Source organism: Nelusetta ayraudi, unplaced genomic scaffold, assembly GCF_046127955.1.
Source record: "Nelusetta ayraudi isolate G7.1 ecotype Tasmania unplaced genomic scaffold, CSIRO-AGI_Nayr_v1 ptg000011l, whole genome shotgun sequence".
Taxonomy (NCBI): Eukaryota; Metazoa; Chordata; class Actinopteri; order Tetraodontiformes; family Monacanthidae; genus Nelusetta; species Nelusetta ayraudi.
This window is the reverse complement of record NW_027466061.1, coordinates 19,582,109-19,605,578: the sequence shown is the minus strand read 5'-3', so window position 1 is coordinate 19,605,578 and position 23,470 is coordinate 19,582,109. Positions and strand designations below refer to the sequence as shown.

The following is a 23,470-nucleotide window of genomic DNA, read 5'->3' as shown; positions in this document are numbered from 1 at the left end:
CACCATCATGGCTATGAGAGCGCAGATGTAGCTCTGCTTCATGACGAAATGAAAGATTTTGACCATGGCACCAACTCCTCTCTCTTTGATGCCGCCCTCTCCTTCCTCTGACGCCTCCTCCTCCTCGGCCTCCAACACCGACTCCTCAGCTTTCAAGCACACTTCATACACAGACACATCCTTCTTCTCTGCTTACACACACACACACACACACACACACACACACGCACGCACACACACACACACACACACACACACACACACACACACACACACACACACACACACACATTTTAAAGTCTTGGCAAACTATTAATTGGTATGCAAACTATTCACATATTGGAAACATATTTATTAGTTAATCTTAACGTATTACAATCATAATAATGATTATTTCCGTTTCATTGGAAAATAACTTCTGGCACTTTCAATTCCTTTCTAGTAACAAATCCTCCAGTAAAACTGAACTTGTATGTACAAACTGAACTTGTACAATGTTATATAGTTTTCATATGGAACTATGCTTTATTATCCTCAACAACATTTGTGATTTTAGTCTTTTAAAAATGTGGCGCAATGTACTTTATGGTCCACTTGACAGTAGAGTGGAATGTTCGATCAGGTACTTAGAGCTGGGAAACAAAGCTCACCTGTGCAGTCACCCTGCTGATCCAGTTTGTACTGGGGTGTGGAGTACAGGTCCAGACACACTGGTCCATTCTCAGTGGTGACAAAGTCAAAGGACGTTCCATTTGGGGTGGGCACAGCCTGTGGATCACCGCAGTGGATTACTAATAATATGTGGAAGCCAGGGACGAAGGATTGCACAGCCATCTGCCCCACAAAGGCAAACAGGAAGCTGCCTTTGACTAATGAAATGACTGAACACTGGCAAATTGTTCTATTTAAACAGATTTGCCTTCCTGTTAGACCTGTGGCGATGGCAGCTCCACTGTAGTCACTCTGGCTTTGTAGGGCAGCGCAGAGGGTTTCACTTTTCACACTTCACATTATTGGACAAGCCTGATCGTTGCTGACTGATCAATTGTTGCAAATATTTTTTAATTTTTTTATTGCTATTATTTATTGTTGTCATTTTCACTTCTTTTGGGGGGGAATATTTAACTTGTAAAGATGTAAAGATGCAGACATTCCCCAACTGTCTACCTGATTAACAGAACAGCTCTTATTGCTGGTGAATAGTTTTTTTTGGTGCTTTGAAAATGTAAAATAATTCTACTATGCACTTGATCATGTTTTGTCAGGCCTCCGCTGGTGCAGTGTGAAAAGCATTTGCAGGTGATTCACTGTGTGACAGTCAGAGCAGAGCGAGGGGGTAGCGGAGAGGAACAAGATGCAGAGATGTGATCCGGAGCTGCCCCCACCTCAGTCACACTGATGCCATCCTGGGTGGAGAGCAGCTGGGAGGGAGAGAGCATACAAGACAGGGAGCGTTATCGACGGGCCGCCCAAGTCAAAGGCCTCCTCCCTCTTTATGTTCGCTGATAGCCAGGGACAAAAGCGAACAAACAGCAATAGTCTGTAAACTGAGCCCATCGCTCAGCGCCGTCCGCACGGCCTAAAAGCTTTCCAAACTCAGCAACTGACCGGTGGACACAGACAACAAACTAGAAAAGGGCCTTGTGAAAGGGCTTTTTTTTTTTTTTTTTTTTTTTTTTAAAAGGAAAAAAGGAGAGAAAAAAAGGTTATCATTCCAGCTAACTGTCAATTATGAGGATGAAGGGACACCAATTAGAAACTGCTGCCAGTTTTCTGGGCCCTGAGAGTCTATTTTACAATGCAGATTATTACTGTTTAAAGAAGAACTGGGACAAACACAGCAGGTTAATGTGTCCTTGGAGCAGGTTGACTCATTTAAAAATTTTTAAATCCTATTTCATTCTTTTAAATTACATGGTGAAACTTGCTAAAATGTATAGGATGATATTAAATAATATTGAAATTGATAATTCCAGCAGTTAAATATTATCAATAAGCTACATGTATTTCAGATACACACAACAGGCAGATAATGTATGTAATATCCTTAATTATAAATAAATAAATAAAAAACAATATTGTAATTAATATCACAATTATGCAAAAATATTAATCCTTGAGTTTTTCATGTGTTTAAATTATTTTTGAATTTCTTTTACTTATGGAAATATCTGCGCAAAAACTATGTGTACTGATTCTACCAATTTCAACTAAATGTTTATCCTATTTTTATATTGTAAAATAAATACATATACTTAAAATGTACGTCGCAGTAAATTTCTCAAGTGTGCACAAGTTCACCTGAAATGTGCCATCAGGAGGGCAAATCTTCACCACACTGCCGAGGCTTATACTGTTTTGAACATTTCTCCCATTTTCCCAGAAACATTATTTCCAGGATGTGCGCATGCTTTTGTGCTGCTGTGCTGACCAGAGGCTGATTTCCTCAGACCTGTCCAATTGCAAGTACTTTGTCTATAATGTCTTTTTACACCAACATACGTTTTTCTCATCCGTGCCTTGGCGCGACTCCCACCACATCTGCCTCTTCCTGTTGGCTGAGTTATTTGTTCTGCTTCCGACCAGATCTTCCTCCTCACACATATCATCGTCCTTCTCGCCCTGAGAAAACAGAGATAGTTTGGCTGTTGTATCACTACCACTCCTAAGCTTTGAAGGCAGAGGGGAACAGATTACATTTGTTCACTTTGTGTGCTGGTCAGTGTTTGACAGTGTGTGAGAAATCTGAAGGGGAGCGGTGACCTTTAGAAGAGAAAATGATCTGGGTTTACCATAAACCAAAATATGTGATTTTCTTTGAAAGAAAAAATATCAATTTCTCTCTATTCAGATTTGAATTTTTAGAAGGTCTTACTGTAGAACTGTGTAACTACTCCTGCATGCATCTATGAATGTATTTAGACAAAGGTCAAGTATCGAAACAAAAGAAATTCCCTTCTATGTAAAAAGCTGTATATCCAAGGTAATTAAATATACTTTTTTGTAAATGACATGACATTTAAACTGTACAATAATCTGTTTGTTTAAATTGAAAACAGTTTCACATTGAAAATGTCTTAAAAACTTGAGTACAATTCAAAATTATTCCAGTTTTTTATTCCTAAAGGTGACTTACTGCCTAAAAAAGATAAACACAACTTGCTCAATTATGTTATTGAATTAACAATCAAATGTGAGGAACAATGGCTGGATATTTCTTGTGAACATCTAACAAAATCATCTTCCTGATCAAACAAACCAGTCAGCCTGTGGTTTAAGCTCACAATTATGTTTTATTAGCATTGTCTAAATGTAAGCGTCGGCAAAAAAAAAACAACAACAACACAAAAACACTTATTTGTGGTGAGATCAATTATTCATACAGTCTCGCAGATTTACAAGGTGGTATTGACCTCTCCATAAAAAACTGATCTATAGTTCCATTACAGGAGCTGACCACCCCGCTGTGATGAGACAGGCTGAGACCACGTCGCTTGATTCCAATATTCCCAATTTTCAGGGGTCAGTTAATCAAAAGACAGAATGCATTTTCACCTTGTACAATAGTATAGACTAATGCAAATGATATGGGTACGCCGCTTTCACAGCTACGAGACCTCTGCAATACCTTTTGTGATGTTGGGATATTTTTTTTTTTTTGGGGGGGGGGTCAATTGGTGAAGGGGGGGGTAAAGAAACTAAGAGAGACACTAAGAGACAGCAATGAGACAACAGGGGCAACAAAACAATAAACTGGACAGGGTACAGGGTAATAGAACAGGCTAACACTGTAACAAGGCTGTGGCTCGACCATGTGCTGACAAACTTGGACCATGGCTGTCTAAGACAACACCTGAGCTACAGGCCGGCTGCATATTGAGTGTGGATGCAGCCAGCCATTGACCCTCCTGGAATCTTCCATCAGCACAGTGTCTGTGATAGCGAGGCCACCTGGCTGCCCATTTAATTCAATCTCTTCTCTATTTCAGTCCACTGTCTGGAATCTGGTCAGGAGCCCGACTGGAGGTGCTGCGTGTTTTGTACACTTTTCGATTGACTGCATGTTCTCCAGGCAAGGGCTAACAATATGAAGTCATAGTAGTGAGCTTATGATAGAGTGTTTTTACAACCATGTTACTGCTCGATTGTGACTTAGAACAAGAGAAAGTTATAATGGTGAGCAGCAAAATTATTACTAGCCAAAGAAAATGTGCTGCACTGTCTCAATTAGCACGACTAAATCATGTTTTCCCCTTACAAAATAAATGACGACATAAAGAGAGCAATTATCAGTTAACATTCGCTTCAGTTCACCGAATGTCAGCGAGCGTAAAATAGCCGAGTGGCTGATTGATTTTGCAGCAAACATCACAGCGCTGCGAAAGTGAAAACGTCTCCCGTCGTCGCTCATTTGTACGCTTACCGTCATTTGGTCGATGGGTTCCTGCAGCCAGAGGCGGATGAGCGTGGCCAGGGTGTAGTAGAGAATCAGCAGCATGATGGGATTTACAAAGTAGTACCACTTACGCTCCGGATGAACAATAAGCTTCCATGTGTGGGAGCAGTTGTTCTGAATGATGGGGGAGAAGCCAAAAACCCTGCAGACACAGGAGGACACGGGCAGAGACGGTCATTAAGCAAATTTAAAGCACATTGGAAAGGTTGGTTCCCAAATTTGGGCTTGAGGAAATATAATATTTAAGCATTGATGCCTAAAAAATGAACGCTGCTTATTTCATCATCATTTACCTTTTGACATCACAGTTTTAAAGTTGGCTTTCCCCACTCAGTTGACTTGTTAATTTGAAAGAAATACAAAAACTGAATATCACAACAATTACTGTATTCTTGTTCCCCCTTTACTTGAAAGAATGTCCTGTTGCAGACAATGTGTATCAAAAAGGTCTTGACACATCAGAGTTGAAGAGTAGTAAGAACACTGAGTCATGAGTGAAATCAGGTTGCATATTTAAGAGTTTTGTCTTTCCTGTGTTAAACACATTAACTTTTATTTATCATTCATATTCTTTTTAATCACATAAAGCAGGAAAACTACTATGATGAGAGACTAATTTAATAAGAGGGTAAATAAAGAATAAACTGCATAAAGAGGCTGCGCATGGTAGTGACGCTATGCACTGATAAGAAAACAGCAGACAAAACAAGTCTGGAGAGGAAAAAGGCAACATGAACTGCAGAGGTAAAGTTAATTATTAAAGCTGTGGTTTTGAATTCTAGAAATTATATGGTTATGTAATCTTTAAAGTAGGAAGATAAAAAGAAATGGGTCTTTTAACTTCCCACTTAAATTGAAACTGTGAAGAAGGTAAAGGTGAAGTGAGTTCAGAAGGCTGCTGCCGACTAGCAGGAACCTGGATCTTGCAGCTCCAAACACCATCACAAGTGCTCATAGTTGCTCATGGACATTGTTCTAAATGACAGCTCTGCTAGAGATATCTAGACTGGCACCGTAACTGAGGAATCTGAGAAATGCAATGAGGCTCAAGGCAAAAGGGACTGCCTGTTTGTAGTACAAAGGATATGATGTGCTTCCGTCTGTTTCCTCCAAGCACAATAAAGGTCTCCAACGTCACAGGAAGTAGCCCTGTTCCAGCGACATCCACACTACACTCAGAGATTTACATGTCTCTTGAGTCGTTTCTGGCTGTGCCATGCGGAGGGAGTGAATCCCACCCTGACCCCGTAACATTTCCTGAAGCGTTTGTTGTTGTATTTGGGGAAAGGCCCATTCGTCACATGACTGGGGACTTCCATTGTAAGGATGGGAGGCAGGAAGTGGAATGGAAGCCGGACCTCTCAGCGGCCTCACTCAACGTGCAGCTAGCGGCAAGGCCAAGTCACTGTCAACAAGCACAATTAGGGTGGGCACTCGGGTGGCTTGTCCAATGGGGTCTGCACGTATTTGTGACAGCAGGAGTTTCCCACAGGAGAGTGCCAGGGTGTGCATGGGGAACACAGGCCGCGTCAGTGCAGCCGTCTTAGTTCTACTGTCATAAGTGCAAGCAGCGAAAGAGAGAAACATCTTGACGCTGCAGGAAGTCAAAATGCTCAACACGTTGACAGAAAACATGAAATTCTGCAGGCATGCAAGTCATGTGGAAGCTTTCATAACAAGGGACGTTAAATACATCAATAACTACCTAACTAACCCAATTTATTACTCTACGAGTCAAAGAGTGACATTTTTTTTTTGGAATGCTAACTAACCATCTGATTTAACCTGGAATTATCGGAAGGCCGTACCTCAAGTTACAGACAGGACATTATCAATGTGTGCCCTTTGATAAAGTAGCCCAAGAGACACTTTTGCCTTTTCAACAGTCTTAATAAGAATAGACTATTGACTGCACAGTTATTAGACATCAGGCTGTAATGAGTTCTTTTAATGAGAAACCGGACAAGGCAGAACCGTATTTAAACCTTATCTGTGTTAAACCAGGAGAAGAGAAGGTAAGTGGACAAAGGCCTGTCCAAGGTACTTTCAGCCGAACACAGCTGTAAATAGCCTCGGCCCTGACAGCGCCGCTTTCAAATCAGAAACAATGAGATCAATACCAGCCTCCAACGCCAAGGGCGTTTGCCACCACAGCTACAGGGAGAAAACGGCTGCAGGAACACGACATCTGAAATCGGAGAGGAAATAAGGTTGCCGAAGCTCCACAGCAACGATGCTGAGACGAGTCCACAGCAACCGACAAATGAAAGTTGCCGTGATACAACCTCAACAAAAGGAGAAGATCTGCAGGCAGCGTGCAACTATTGGACAACTGTGAGACGTGTAGATGGCATCGACAGCGAGCCGACACAGCCACCCAGCCACAGTTACAACAAGAACGCCTGCAAAGGTTGGACATCGGTGAGTCGACGGCTACAGCCAATTTCAACAGTGAGGCAACAGTTTCAATAAGGCAACAATGACAAAATGACTAAGAAATACTTGTGCATTTAAAGCATGTGCAAATCCTTTTCAACAAACATGTTTGAGTTTTATGCTTTTCTGCTGACTGAGAGATCTCATATGAAACATTTTTGCCTACTGAGGTCATGAACACCCACAGCATAAACACAGAAATATGGGAAGCAGATCAGCACCTCTTGGGGAGAAGTCACATTGAATCATGTGTGGCTTTGAGACAGACTTTAAGGCGGATACTAAAATAAAAAATATGAACTAAGGAGTGACAACCTATACCTGTACCTGTAGATGTGTTGCTCATCAAATGCGAGGACACAAAATGAACTTTCTTTGTCACCAATTGAGCCATTATGATATTTTGCAGTTTTCGTCATTTTAACAAAGTAGAAGTGTCAGTAGGTGTCAGTCAAAAGCAAAGACATGAGTGACTACAAACACAAAACCTGTGTGGACAAAGAACACGTGTCCTCACTCCTGCAACCACACCATTTTACCACAGACAGCTGATGGCCTCTTTTTCGCATGCATAATAAATCAACTCTGGTTGCAGTGAAGGGGCTAAAAGCTCACTTTTGGATCCTGATGTGCGGTGAGTGGGAGTTTGATAGACCTCCTCTTCGACAGGTTGGCCTCGTCCTCTGCCTTCTTGTTTACAACCATAGTAAATATTTACTATCCTTTAAACAAGCACGCCCGAACCTTAATAACAATGACTGAGTGAAAAGGAACTCCTGCTGCACAGCTGTGCCATAACAAGCATTTTAATGCCACGCAGGACGCGAGAACAGTCTTGCTGTCTGCTGTTTAACTTTATCAATAGGGAACGGAAACCTTGTAAGCTGAACGATGGTCATTATGAGACACTTTCTGAGGTTTTAACAGTGTCCTCACTGCTAATTAAACTGCAGTTGTCAAAACCCTTTTAAAGTTATATATTAAATTTGCATCATTAAAGGGCAGAACAATCACTATCCTTCAAGTTGTGACTACAAGCAGGAAGCATTACTGAGAAAATGCCCTTAAAAGCTACATAAAGGGATAAAGAGGAAATACAGGAAGCAACTGTAAGAATAGCTGCTTCTAAAAAAAACACAAGCAAGGATACATCAGCAGTGGCATTTTTACACGAGAGGGTGAACAAAGAATAGCATTGTGGGCTTTTCACAGTGGACAGAGTTTGACTTCATTCCCAACTTCCTTTCAGCACTTGTATTTGGAACTTGAACTTAGACTGACCTGATTAAGCCGTCATCGGGTGAGATGTATTCTTGGAAGAACTGGAACTGGTAGAGGTAGAGGACAATGAGGTGTCCGCCGCTGAAGATGGCCATCAAGACACACATGCAGCTGAAGAAGAGCGTGTCGAAGGTCCGGCAGAGGGACCACCAGGTGCACAGGAAGAGGAAGACGAAGAAGTAAACCGCGGAGGTCAGAGAGGGCAGCATGATACCTGCAACGACAGAGAGTGGCCGACGCACAGTGAGAGGTTTGAGTGCGAGACAGTGAATGTCCTGAAGGCTCGGCGTGGCTCACCTGTCAAGCCCAACAGGATGGTGACCACCACCTGACCAGCAGTGGTGATCAGGTTTCCAATAATCTCCTTCACTTTGGACGCAACCTCAGCCACCAGCCTCAAGATCTTCCTCTTGGTGCTCTCCTTCGCCTCCTCCTCTTCCTCCTCCCCCTCCTCCTCCTCCTCCTCCTCATCTTGCTCCTCATCCTCCTCAGCCTCGTAGCCTGCTTCATTGTCTTCCTCCAGGAAGATGTTGTCCTCCAGGCTCAGCTTCTCGTCTTCCTCCTTGAGAAAGTGACACACGGTGAGTGATGAATGGGGCGGTGGTCAGAGCTCTCCATGGTACTGAAAACGGTTTCCAAAAGTATTTTTAATCTCATAATTCTATTTGGGAGTCCAGACAAAATAAATGGATTAAAACATGTTCACCATGCGGCACAGAGTGTTTAAACTCTTGCATCGTTTGGGTGGTCATTTGATTCATTTAATCGTCCTCTGCCAGATGTTTCTGTCTGAATGCAAATAAGATGTGTTGTTCCCGCGTGAGCACACCTTGGGAAAACATAGACATAACAACCAGCAAACCATTCCATATGTTTCACGTATGACGCATAACACAACCGACAAAAGAAAGTAGCAGGTGGTCCAAGTGCAGTTGGAATCGCATAGCTAACCAACGGAAATATAAGCAGAGGTTCTATAGATAAGTTGCTGGGAGTTAATCAGTAAAGCACAATGACGCCATCTGTGCCAGAGTGAACGCTAATGTGGATTTAATTAACACAGAGGTGCATAAGGCAGAACTAGCCAATGAATTGAGGCTCCTTTTCAAGTCAACATCATCATTCACAGGAAACTCCTTGGCGCCTTGTCTGTTCCAGCTTGATACACTTAAATACAAAGTAAGCAATGCTGTGAGACACCGTAAAGTAAAGCGAGCAATACTGCACACTTCAGTGTGAACATTGGTCAATAATATCAAATTGATCAGTTTATACTTCTTGATATTTCTGCCATTTTTAGTGCTGATTGAAGACTGGCAACACGGTGCATTGTATCAAAATCTATCTTGTGTGTGCTTGTGTGTTTTGTGTGGCTCTTTATGTTTTTTGTTTTTTTGCATATGTCTGTCATTTTTGGAACTGTGAGCAGAGTACAGAAACTGTGCACGGAAACAATTGTTTCACAAATCATGTAATCTGTCAAGTTACGCAAAATTAATCTTGAACTACACGAGAGGTAGTTGAAACGAGTCAAGAAGGCAAACAAACCTTGTGTATGACAAAGGCAACGTTGAAAAACAGTTAAAGAAGAAAATAAACTCACTTGTTCCTCCGCTTCGAAGTCAGCGTTGTACTGGGCCATGTCCTCAGGTGGCCTCTTTTGGACCAGACTGCGACACAGCAGCCAGATGACCAACCCAGCCACAAACATGCCAATGTCGGGTATAAAGACTCTGATGCCGTTGCCTGCATCTGCCCCAATCACACTGAGGGGAAACGAGAAAGAAAAAAAAACATACACAACACTGACAGAGAGCAATACCAGTAGTTCCTGGAACACCGGAATTATTACAACCATCCCATAATGACTGAGATGTAGATCAGTATGACGGGGTTGGGACAGTAGAAAGATGTAACATGTGTAAAGTTTTGCATGTGCCCATTCAGTATGCTGAGTGACAGACACCAGGCTCACATTCATACTGCTTATTCAGTGTGGTAGGAAATTGTAACAAACCCTTTACATGAAATAAAAAATGGGCTTGTAAGTTTAACCCACTGCTTAGAAACAATATGTGTTTATTTCAAGAGATTAAGTGTAATTTTCTTGCAACAAACAACAATTTGGTCTGCATGGGAATTCGACATTTTTCCAAGACTCAAGTTCTTTTTATGTGTTGTGCCCGGTGCTCTAGCTTTTTATTTGGCGTCCCCACCCTCTCTAATGAAATCTGGCCTGCTGCTTTTAACTGTATTGCTGTTAACAAGTGAGTGAAATTCCATTCAAACAGAAAAGGGCACATACGTGATCTGGAAAAAGATGTCTATACTGCCTTGGGAATAAATTTGTCTTTGGTCATACTATAAAATTGTGAACAATGAGACTGGTGCTTCTCATTAAGTTTGCAAACTGAGGGGGAAAAGGTCTCAATAAAGGCAACTGTGACTTCTCCATCTGGACTGCCTTCACACCAATCACTGTTTCACATAATGATCTGAATGAAAAACGTGCATTCCCCTCTTGTGTGCATTTTACACAGATCTTGAACGTGACATTGTTTGAAGTGCTCTGGTTCTATCGCTGTCAATAAGCTGGGCCTTGGCTATTTAATTAGTCTGCCCGCCTCCGTCTCAACACCAAAGGGGTTGTTCAAACAGGAAGCTAAACAGTGGCCGCCGTCTGTTGCCATGAGAGCTCAGGCATAACGCCAGGGCTTCAAACGATCACCTGAGGTGTATCTGTGTGGCCCGAGGACAGGTTTAACGAGGTGTCATGATTGTACGGACAATTACAGCAAATAACCCCCCCCACCCCCATGGAATGGCCTACAGGTTTGAAAACCATAAAAACTCACTTTTATCACCCAAACCAATTTTGTTTTTCAGTTTTACAACGCTGTATCCTGTGCTGACTGGCCACCGAAGCATTTTCTTTACAGTTGGTGTTGCTCAAGTGTAACTAGGTATGTCACAATAAACAAAAACAAAAACAAAAACTATATCTGTCCATTGAGAAAAAAAACAAAAAACAATGACCAATTTTTTTTTTAGGCAAATGTTCATTTTAAATTCAACTGATCTCATTCTCGCTCCCATGAATGATAAATAATGAATAGTTGAGCTACTGCTAGTGAGTGGAAACTGATCGTGGATCTCCTTCAAACTGCGGTATTTTTACGGCAGCATCCTAATAGATGGAAACCATGAGAGCGCCTCAGCTGAGAAATCCTTCGACACTCCCACATGCTCAACTGAGGCTGCGTTTTCCTTCAGACAACCAACAAAAGCAGAGAAAGCATCGTTGGGTGCAGTGAATGCAGCTTTAAAATGATTGCATACACTAAATCGTCCTCAGCATAAACAGGTAAATGCAAACGGGATAAAATGTTTATGCCTCTGCTTCCGCCACTTACACTATAGCGTCCACCGAGGACCGCTGAGTACTGGAAAAAGGATGTTGCCGAGTTTGGACATTCCCGTACGAAGGAAACCACATCTAACATGATCACGGAGCTGCGAGGAGACACAGCCCAGCTGCAGAAGCTTTGAAAATAGTCCGTCCAGCTGAGCGTAAGAGCTAGTTTAGTGTTTGTCAGCAATGCACAAATAGGATCCAGGTCAGGGCCATTTCCTAAGCTTTTCAGTGACTAAACTAGCAAACTACAGTAAGTGTTAACCTGTTAGATTTGTCAAATCCATCTCCTTACCTCTCAAAGCCAATTTGTCTCAAGGATTTCTCCCACGTGGAACCTGGGTAAACACAGGAAGTCAGTTAGTGAGGGGCAATGTTGCTTGGCAAAGAAAATACACCTCCACAGCTCTAATAAGGCTCTTTTATGCAGCAGTTAATTCCGAGCAAGAAGAATTTCACAAGGGCTCGTATAGTGCGAATCGAGCGTTAAACTGGATGCATCACAGCACATCGCAGGTGTTTCCAATAATCGTTAGCAATACGCATCATTCACTCATGACGGCTGTGCAGTATGAGCGGCAGTCGTAACAGACAGTCGTCCCTCACTCAGCTGGAAATTCATACGGCGGCCGGCAGAAGAGCTTTAGTGAAGAACGTTTATTCGTGCCTTTCTTCTTCCTGCGGTTCATTCTCTCCGGCATCCTGTGTGAAAGGCCCTAAACAAACACACCAATCATCTGCCCCTTGTTAATGTCCACTAATAAATGGCGTTTGTAACTGCGTTGCATCGCGGCAACAGAGCACGCTGTGAAACACTCTGGACTTTGCTATGTGCCTATGGCCGTTCTGTCATTAAGTGGATCGGCACTCACTCTGGTGGGATACTGCTTGAATATCTCAGTAACTACACAGCAGAGATTTCCATTAGTGTGTTGTGGTTTTTTTGAGGGTTGTTGTCACAACCCTCCTAATAATGCTAGAGAAAGTATTAATAGTACAGATTTGATCCAAACAGCATTTTCTGAAGCCTTAAGAACACGATGAAGGTAATCATAATAGACTTAATTTTATACAAACACTCTGTGGATGCAAAAATATTTCACAAGGCCATGCTGACTTTTGAAGCGACCCACATTAATAAAAGACAAGCTGAAAAATATTGTGTTGTCACAGCGTGGACTGGTTGAAGTCTCCCTAAACGTCACAGGGATGCAGATTTCCAGGTATTCTACTAGCAGAAAGAGCTGCCACAGTCTCGCTGGCCTTTATTGGACTACCAGAGAAAACAGAAGCACAGCCTGCGAGTTGGGCATCTCCACTAAATGGCACATCGACACATGAGGCTGCACAGCAACTGGATGTAGCGCTGTTTCTGTGACGACACCTCGAGGCCAGTGAGAAGATTGACTGTGAAAACAGCAGAACTACCAGTTTTAAACAACAGACGGTCCCTTCTTCCAATCAGGGATGTCGCTCACTGGTCCCACCCCTTTACAGTAGAACTTAATGTCGTTGGGTTCTTATGATTTGTTGTTGTGTTGTTTACTTTGATGTTGCATTTCTGGATCTGCTGTTCACCACAGTGAACATGTTCTAACTCCAACTAACTGCGACCTGAAAAGTGCTTCATGAAGACATTGAGTTTTCGGAAGTTAGAGAGATTAGAAAATGACTCAACTCTTGTTAGAAAAATGTTTAACAAACCAAAACAGATGATTCAGTCCTGCTAATTAGAATAACAATGACATATGACAAGACAGCAATGTATATTTTACGATTGGTCTTATTCAGATAGTGTGTGACTACGTGTCAAGCACAAAAAGGTCAAAAATGTCAACAGTCTTAGATGCTCCGTTACGAAACACACTCCAAGTGGCCAGCGGAGTCACTCGATGAGTTCAAAAACAGGAACCATGGTGCAAATTCCTGGCTGACTGTCAGCTGTTTATTTATGACTCACTGCTGATGGAAAAGGCTGCCAGCAGAGCGCAGCCTCCCTGCCACAGATGTTAGCTGGTGCGTTGGCTGCCGTTGAAAGAGTCCACGGGTCCAGTCATCATCATCTGTTTAGGGTGGAGCCTCCATGACTGACCCCTGATGTAACCTTTGACCCCTCAACCTGGGTCATCCCGCAGCTGACCGGCTCAACCACCAGACCTGTCCAACATTTAACACTGCCTCTTTTAGCAGTACTGACATGATCTCAAGTTAAGATCACAGATATCTTAAAAAAAAATCTATCTATCTATCTATCTATCTATCTATCTATCTATCTATCTAACTCTTTTTCTCTCTCTGTCTCTCTTAAATTAAATTAAGTTGTTGTCTGCTCCTGACACAGCTATTTAGATACAATTAATATTATGGATTTAGAATGTCTGCTGTCTCTATTTACTGCTGTTGTCTTATATAAAATATTGAGAATATCAAAATTGCTTGTCACCTGAAAATTTACTTCCAAAATCAGGATTGAGTCATTCTGAAGCCGTTAAAAATTACTTTAGGGTAGCACACAGGTTTAAAGCTCTTTCAAAGGTGCTTGTGAGACTTCAGGGACAATCATCTTGCCAAGCTCCAATGTAAAGCAATTCAACAACCGCCTCACTTGTAGTTGTGCTGAATGCAGCGTGCGAGTGCGGTAGGCTGCTCTTAAAGCAATGCAACAAAACAAAGAGGGAGTCAAAGAAGAACCAAGATTAGTTCATCCCAACACCTTTCAGGTTGTTTTTTCCTGAACAAGCTTCCCCTTTTAAATTGTTTTCAATCTGCCTCTATCACAGATAGGCATGTGAGATACATCTGAGGGCTGCTCCTGATGGCGCCAATAGGCTTCAAAGAGATAACAATACAAATAAATGTCACAGGTCAATTAATTGTCTGTTCGTGCCAATGGTGTATTATATTAACTCACCACTATTGGGCTTTTGTGGCAATACACCAAATCATGCAAAGCATGGTGGTGGCCTCGCCCGAAACTCTATGCAGGTGGAGACAGGATCCACCCACCAGGGGCCAGAATAGGTCACCGATAAATAAATAACCCCTCCTTCCAAAGCGAAAATAGAAACTTTTCAGCACCAAATGTCAGTTGTGTAACCTCAGACGGAGCCGAGTCTGCGTCACTAATCCAAAACATCTGTGAGACTTTACTGTATCCAGCTCAAACTGAGTTTATAGGTGTTAGAGGAAGCCCACTCTGAGAGTGAGGAGGAATGTCAGAGGTGAAGTCAGGATAGATCCATCAGATGGCGGGGCTGATATTGAATACAGTCTGAGCTCAGTGTGGAGACTCCTGGATCAGTCTCTCTCTGGCCGCCAAGATGGAGCCCACTTCCACCCCGGCGCAAGCTGGGCTCAGACCTTCTGTGAAGTTTGTTCTGTTTGTCTTATCAAGGTCAGCATGCTCTGAGCACCACACTCTGTTGAACTCGCTCTTTTCTTCTCAGTGGGCTAATGCAATGCTACCCTTAGTTGCAGAGTCAACATTCCAGTGGCGCAATCTGATAATTGGTAAGTGGGAGGAATCAACCGATATCTCGAGATCGAGGTCTGGCAGGATATGTGTGAATTCTCAGCAGTTCCGTTTTTAAGACAAAAATAATAGTGTGTCTGCTCCTTATGAGCTGTTCAAACATACATTACCAATACGCTTGAGTCAAATCAAACTCGCTTGTCCTGTTGTACATGTACTTTTTAACCGGTTCGTACACCTCACGGGTGGTGACACTGACAAGAAGGACGACTGCTGCCAGAACATCCAGACAATCGCAGGAAGGACAGAACGCTCTGACCTTTTTTATTCTCACAGTCAAGCCGGCTTTATCTGAAATGAAGTTATCGGCACCCATCTGGAGCTCCTTAGTCAAATGTAAACACCGCAGCCTGTTTGTAATTGCAGTTCTCACTGCAGCAGCTCTGAGGGATGAGCGATGACTCCAGACACGGGCCGATCCAGCTCATGTGGTGACCAGTCACTGACCCGCTACAGCGGCAGGAGGGGTGTTAGCCTCGCTCAAAACCTTTTTCTCATCCATATTTCACTGCCTCAACAGCTCTAATGGCGTGTTTGGCTGCTGGGAATGGAGGAAATAATACGGAGCTATCTGGTGGGGAGGATAAACGTCCCACTGAAGAAAAGGGACTCCTTGTTTATGCTTCGCTGCAACGAGGAAAAGGGTGTCAAGGGGCCAAATGCCAGATATAGAAACCTGAGATAAGGCACTGGCCCAGCGGATGAAGGAGACAAAGAGCAATGTTTGACTTCCCATTGCCTTTTTAGCCCCCAAAAAATCTTAAAAAGAAATTGGGCAATCAACATCCCTGCAATACTAACTAACAATACTGACAGTTATTGGCAGTGGTCTCATTGAGCAAAGTGCAGTACTGCGTTCTGTTGTTAGCAACACACAGCAGGAAGTCTGCATGTGCATTTGATTGAAAGTCTTAAACGGAGAAGTAATATTAAAGACATATTTGTTAGTTTGAAAAGCAATCTGATACATACAATAATGAAGAAATCAAACCAAATCAAAAGAGTGGCTGGAATTCATTGTTTGACAACTAAACCTGCAGCAAGATATTGTATGTGGGACTGATAACAAGTCACTAATGTTAAAGCTTTTGCAAAGAAAAAGCAGTTTAACCATAAAAACTTTTTTTTATTCGTTTTTATTAGCTCACTGAACAGCTCACTGCACTTTCCAGATGTTTTTGTGCCCTTTATTTTCTCGTGGAATGTTGAAGTGCAAGCTCCCTTCCATGGGTTTTAAATGACGTTAAAGAATTCTGTTCATTGTCCAATTGTCCTTAATTTAATGCACAATTAGTTCCAGTGCTGTTTTAGGTGCATGAAAATGAACTGGTCAACAGACTCAGGCTTTTGAAGTTCTGTGATGTGGAGCGAAACAAATAGCAAAGGAGGATGTTTGGCAATTTATGATCCCAACAGCGCAGGTGGCAGTAATTTAAAAATACACCCCCATAAACTTTAAAGAAAATAAACAAAGTGGGTGAATTTATTAGGTGATTTTAAAATGATTCTCTTCAGTCCTTGGTAATAAATTTTCCCTGTGTGAATACTTTTGGTCTACTCTCTGAAAAGCGCTGTGTGCGACGAGAAGCTTTGCCCAACTTGACTTTGAACTGCGACTTCCAAAGAATCCACCAGGCCGAGTGGGAACAAGGGTTGCCTCTGTCTCGGCCACACACACACATTTTGATTTTACAGTTTGATACAGAGTTTCATGGGCAGCCCAGTGCCGAGCGTCACCACCGTCCCTGAGCGGTGCGTCACCTACAGCGCTCCCATCACCTGCAGCAGTCATTCCCACATGGAACGAGGAAGCAAATTGTTGGAGAATGTGTCACGTTCAAACATTTTAAAGAGTCAGGGCTTCTAGGCGTGGGAAAATGACTGTTTTACAGTTGGTTAAAACTGAACATTTTTGATGGGCCAGTTCACACCAGCTGATGGTGATGATGTGGCCCAATACATGGAACGGCTCAGATCAGAGCTAAGACGTGGAGCAGACGGTGTGATGGATGGAACACACGTGTGCACATTCTGTCAGGAGGGTGTGACCCCCCCGAGCCCAGACCCTTCTGTTTCCTTCTTACGCAAGTACTCAAAGGTGAGGACAGCTTTGGAAAAAATAGAATAAATGTCGCCACTGAATGTGGAAATGATATGTGACTACTAAAAGATTTTTTTCCGACCCCTAAAAGTCACAGAATGTTAATTTTTTGTTAGTTGGTTTGTGTTAAAGCTTCAGGACTAAATCTTCATGGCCTGGTTCCTCCCAAGGCTTTTATTAGAACCTGCTTACGTTCCAGACTGCCTTCGTTGCCCTTTGCTTACTTTAAAGGCTAGGATTGAAACATGAACATTTCTCAAAAATAAATAAATAAATAAATAAATAAATAAATAAATAAATAAGTGGTGTAGCGTGACACCTAAGAGAAAGGCCCAGTATTGGTGAGAGTGCTTTCGGAACTCTGGTGAACAGTACACAATGGATTCAAGGCCATCTGATTTTCTTGTAAATAACTGAGTGAGACACTGAAGCCAGTCGGCTCAGTTAAGGTTTTTGCTTTGATCTGTGGAGTTGCCCACATTTGAACAAAAGACAACCAACTCGCTGACTTGACAATAAGAACTATGACGATAAACGCTGCACTCACAGTTGAAGTCGGACGTGATGGAGTTCCCTGCCAGGAGGCTGTTGACCGTAATCTGATAGATGATGTGGAGCAGCAGGAAGGACATACTGGTGAAGCAGAGGGACTGCAGCAGACGTCCTGTGTGGCCTGGAGGAGGAGGAGGAGGAAGAAGAGAAGAGCAGTGAGTGCAGCACTTTAAGGATTTGCACTTTATTGCCGCCAAACATGCTTAGAACTCAGGAAAAAAAACTCTTTGCTGGTTATTTCTTGAAAACAGAAACAGTTCAGCCACTGCAGCAGCAGTGGATGGCTAAGATTTCAACTCTGCAGTCTTGCTTGTCTTGCCAAACTCCGATAGAAAGCATTTTCAGTCAGTCCTCGGACCACATAACCAGTCAGCTTCAACTTCAGTTGTTGCAAAATCAGGATGCTAGCGCTGCTCGCTATACAGGAAGCAACTATGGGCCAAGCTGCTGATACCTTCACATATTCTCCTACATTGGTACATAAATATCTACATTCAACTTCTCACATTGGAAAAACATGCTTGCTACTTTTGTGTTTAAAAGTTTTTCTGTTAAATTCTGTTAACTGTAATTAGCTTATTATTTGTTAAAGTTGCTGTTGTTTGAAGTGAAGACATTTCAACTACACTGCTGTGTAGTTCAATATAAAAAGGGATCATACTTTGGAGGGAGATGATGAGTACCTCAGCTTTGTGGTCAATGTTCAGTTTTCAGTAGAGAGAAAGATAAAAATGTAGAAAACAACATTGGTTATTGTTTGTAAACAACCAGTGATGGCTTACTGGCTATAACTATTACTGATTGCAGTTTAGTTGTGTTGCAGTTGAAAAAAACAAAAAAAAAAGAACAAAAAAAAACAAAACAATGTTACTGACAGTACCAAAGCTGTTATAATTATTCAAATGCTCTTGCAAGACCTCTGGTCAGTTCAGTCCAGAAAATTAATTTTTGCAAAATTATCAACAAATGTATTGTTTTGTTCGTGGCAAAAAAACAAACAAACAAAAAAAAGCATTTGTACATTTTACTTAAGTACATTTCAGAATCTGTGGGCAATATTTGGGCAAAAACCAAAAGATTCATTCTTACAATGAGAGAAAACAATTTTGTCCAATTTGAGCTTCGCTGTGTTCAAGCAAGCTTGGTACATCCTACGACACTAGGGCGAGGTGTTGAAACCATATCAATAAAGCACATTCATTGGCATGTCTACAGCTGTTGAATGAGGACTTGTGTTTCTGTGCACAGAAACTTTTGGATGGACCACAAGGCCTGAACAATTCTCCCCACATTCACCCAGCATGCAGCCCGACCGACCATAGCGGCTCGTCGGACTCTTGCGTTTGCGACAGCGGTGGCAGCGCTGGGTGACCAGAGCAGCTGGACCTTCGCTGCAGGTGTCAGTGTGAAGAGCGCTGGCTCCAGGCGGGAAGGATGAGAGCCGCGTGAGGAGCCGCCGCCGCAGCTGCCGCAGCTGCTTCCCACATGCTTCTTTTATAGCGCACCTACAGGTATTTGGGATAATTTCAGGGGTTGCCGTGGCGACGACTGTTGACAGTGGGCCGTCTCACGGCCCCTTGCTTTTACTGCGAAAGTCCAAATGTTGTGTCTGTTTGAAGCACATCTCGCTGGGAGGCTGTTGGACAGTTTACTGGAGGGAGGAGTGACAGACGTGCCTTCAAATATTGAACCGTCGCATGCAGGCAAGTCAATAGTGCGGTTCACTGGTTCGGCACCACGCAGCATAACCCCGTCACAATATTTACTGCAGCCAGATCATGGAGCGCAGCAATTTTTTTAATGGTGCGTGGCAAAACATCCTGGCTGGGGCGCTGTGCCTCGGGTGCTTATCAAATCGGTGAAACAACAGACCAGGAAAAGAAAATTAAAAGTGAAAGCAATTTGTGCTGACTTCCCCAGGCTGCCATAAACAGGCAAGAGACGGCTTGTAAAGAATGTATGGGGACTGTTTGTGGGATCCAGTGTCCAACTTTGTCCTCAGGCTCAGGTCAAAGTCAACGTTTTGGCTCTGACCTCATCTTTCCCTCATTGTAACACAGAGTCTGTTGCTTTGAGGTGTTTTCAAGCTTTGCTGGCAGCGTCACTTCAGTGTTCAGACTCGAAATGTCACCTCGGGAGAACTTTAAAAAGAAAGGTTCCAAACAGGCTATTGTCTATTGTCTCTGTCTAACCAATTAGCTGTAATAGCTTGTATAAATTGTAGTAACCCTAACATTGTAATAACATTACGGCAACAAAATAAAGGAACACCTTTAGTGGAGTTGTCATTTAGTACAAAACAACCAATCCTGAAGACAAAAGACTGTTTTCTTTATGACTTAAATGATTTTGTTATCTTGATATAACAGAAGAACTTTTGGTTTTGAGGGATACACATCCTGAACTGCCATCTGATTAAATGGATTATTATTTCATGAAAAAACAACTCTTCTGGTCGAGATACTGGGATAGATGAATCTATTATGATGAGAAAACAAACTTTGTTAAACTGAGATAATACAAAAAGTAGTTATCACTAAAAAAAAAAAAAGAAGAAGAAGAAGAAGAATGTATGGTTGTTTTTGGCCTCAGTGCAATGCATTTCCAGTGTAGCAAACAGTACAGTAGCTTAGCTTCAGCCCTCGGTCTTGTACAGAAGGAGAGAAATACCGCCAGACACTTCTACCTTCATTCTAATTGGCTAATGAGACAACAGGTTCTCCATATTCATTAGCGATGTCAATTCTGACATCATACTTGAAGTCACCAGCAACAACAAACACGTGAAGACTTCCTCTTTAACTATTGATGAGAGCGTAAGTGGTCCACTCTCCCCCCTTTACTTCCTGACTGTTATTTCAGCTGCCGACGGGCAGAGAGTCGGCTCTCCCCCCTCGCCAATCTGCCGTGATGTATTATTAAACACCACATGTGGTCGACGGTCGAGAGCCGTATCGCGTTTTGGTATTTTTTGTGGCCAGGGATTTGCACAAATGTGTCGGCCCACTTCGGCAACCGCAATCCCACATCGGTGGCCCGGCGAGGAGAACAGTGGCCTCAGTCACTCCTCATGAAGCTGGGCTGTGATTCGGATTCCTCCCTGGAAGGAGAGCGGCGGCGTGGGGAGGCTTTCATTTAGCAGACACGACATGCCAAGACCAAGCTGGAGCTCCACAAGTGTCAACCATGCTGCATCAAATATCAACGCTTACCCCACCGTGGCACGAATCAGTGAATTTTAAAACCAGCGCAGCCTCAGGAGCAAACTGTGCACTCCTTCACTGCAATTTTCTTTCTTTTTTTTCTGCATATTCGCTCAGACTTAAACCTTAAGCACTCAGTTCTGTGTCTTGGTTTCCTTTGTCTCAACAGCAAATGTGAGGATAAACCCAAACTAAGCCTAAAATGTCTCATTTCCATCAGATGGACGGATTCACTTCTGGCTCACAGGGATTATATCTCTCAACATAAAATCTGCTTGCATCATATTTTTTTTAAAATTATTATTATGACTGATGGACCCCCGCCTGTTGGACGGACTCCTGATACTGCCTTTCATGGCTGAGATGTGTGCCAAACACATCCTATTTTCAAGGAAATCCAACCCCCCTGGAGAAGGGCTGGTTTACATTAAAAAAGGGGGCAACATGGCAAGTCAACCTTTTGGGAAAGCGGCTCAAGATTTTCTTTCCAGGCAGTGGCCGAAGCCAAAGCCATCAGACACGTCAAGTTTGCAGAGGGTTGCACAATGGAACTTACCCAGCATTGTTGTGCTTGTGGGCTCCGCAAACAGTGGAATAAGCAGGAGGTAGATGAGGTAGATGAAGGACAGGGCATTGTACCTGAAGAGGCAAGCTGCAGACACAGAGTCAAAAAAAAAAGCAGAATTAACAGCAAATCCATTACGAAGCAACAACAAACAAGACCAATTTAGCAGCGTCTTTAATGCCCTGTGGTTGTTACATAACATTCAACAATTAATCAAGAGCAGAAGCTGGCAGCGGTAACGCGCTACGCAGTCGGGAGTCAGCGACATAAACCGTAGTCGAGTTTGAGGGAAACATGCGGTGGAGCTCATTAAAATGTTCCCGGTGGTTGTGGAGAGCCAGGACATTTATGCAAGCAGACTTTACACACTCAAGCTTGACTGTCTCTTTCCCCCGGCCTCCGTCTCAACAAGAGGCTGACTTTAATTACGCTGCACGCAGGGGTGAGTGACAACTGTTTGGAAGTGCAACAATCACACAGTAGCCGTCCTGCGGCTGAGCGAGAAGTCTGACTGACTGGAGAGTCAGGGGTCGGCTCCGGCTCCAGAAGGCAGGTCCGTATAGGACGTGAAGAGGGTGTCAGTGAACTGTTTGTTGGTTTGTATATCATGTTATATTTCACAAGAATCACAAAATGGTTTAAAACTGTCACTTTAAACAAAAGATAACATTGAAGTACTTTACTGATTGACACAATGGTCAAACACTTTTCAAATCACAAGGAAAAAATTGCTTTATTATAGTATTATAACTATAGTATTATAGTTTATAGTATTGTTGTTGTTATTTTTCGTTTACCATACATTTTAATCTAAATAGTTTTTTTTACTATGTGTGATGTCACTGCAGATATGACACAGGATTTGAATTTTTCTCAGAGATTAGATTTTTAACAACCAAATTTCTTGGATTTTTTTTTGCATACATATACAAATACATAAACGTAACACAAAAAGTAAGGAAATTTGTGGTTGGTAGATTATTTCTTTGTTGTAACAGTGCTTCTTGGAAATAAATCTTATATCATTGGGAAGCCTTTTTATTCTTGGTCTCTTCATGGTGCCAGGAACATGCATTTGTGCGGTGAGCAGCAGAGCTGAGTATCTGGGTTGCGCGGCCCAGAAAAATAATGACAAATCTTTTCTGCCAAGTCAAAGAAGCAAACACAAATTTCAAATGACAAATTTCCTTACTTTTTGTGGTGTGTACATATGCACATTACATCTACATATATATATGTATATGTATATATATATATATATATATATATATATATACATATATATATATATATATATATATATATATATATATATATATATATGTATATATATATATATACATATATATATGTATATATATATATACATTTACATATATATACATACCGTTTATGTGACTTTATTACTGCAACAATTAGTCAATCATTTAAAGACTGATTATTTAGAAATTAAAAATGAGTCAATAAAAACATGGTCAATGATTTGACAGACAAGAAAGAACAAAAACTGTCCACTGCTGTGGATAGTTTGAAGCGTACCACATTGTTTCAGCATTTCAGATGTGTCACTACACCTCACCAGATTACATAACCTTGCCACATGCACACACATACATACACACACTCCCTCTTAAGGCACAAAGGAAGTCTTTGGAGGCCGTGATGAAAGTTAAAGGGCTTAAGTGCAAAATGACTTCCAAAAAGCATTGATTGATGTATTGATCTGTAACACACCTCACTTCCCAGAGCCGGACTGACCAAGTGGCCTGTTTGGAGCTTTTACCAGTTAAACAGCCAACATCACCTGACTGAACATTGATTAATCTGTTCCAAATAAGCACACAAAAGAAGCCTGAAAGCTAATTGCACCCCTTAAAATCTGAGCATTTCAAATCAGACCATAGAATGCTTTTTTCCCTCAAATATATTTTT

General features: G+C 42.2%; 1 protein-coding gene across 2 annotated transcripts in view; it reads right to left on the bottom strand.

The window, feature by feature from the left end:
- piezo2b (piezo-type mechanosensitive ion channel component 2b) overlaps window positions 1–23,470 on the bottom strand; it is a 62,374-nt gene that overhangs the window by 34,478 nt on the left and 4,426 nt on the right. For both annotated transcript variants that reach the window (XM_076021741.1, XM_076021743.1), the window contains exons 2-12: window positions 21,530–21,625; window positions 17,766–17,891; window positions 11,881–11,923; window positions 9,777–9,939; window positions 8,471–8,735; window positions 8,174–8,387; window positions 4,424–4,598; window positions 2,503–2,622; window positions 1,386–1,421; window positions 651–768; window positions 4–188 (exon numbers count right to left, since the gene is read on the bottom strand). In XM_076021741.1, coding sequence (XP_075877856.1) covers window positions 4–188; window positions 651–768; window positions 1,386–1,421; window positions 2,503–2,622; window positions 4,424–4,598; window positions 8,174–8,387; window positions 8,471–8,735; window positions 9,777–9,939; window positions 11,881–11,923; window positions 17,766–17,891; window positions 21,530–21,625 — 1,541 coding nt within the window. The remainder of the gene's footprint in view (window positions 1–3; window positions 189–650; window positions 769–1,385; window positions 1,422–2,502; window positions 2,623–4,423; window positions 4,599–8,173; window positions 8,388–8,470; window positions 8,736–9,776; window positions 9,940–11,880; window positions 11,924–17,765; window positions 17,892–21,529; window positions 21,626–23,470) is intronic.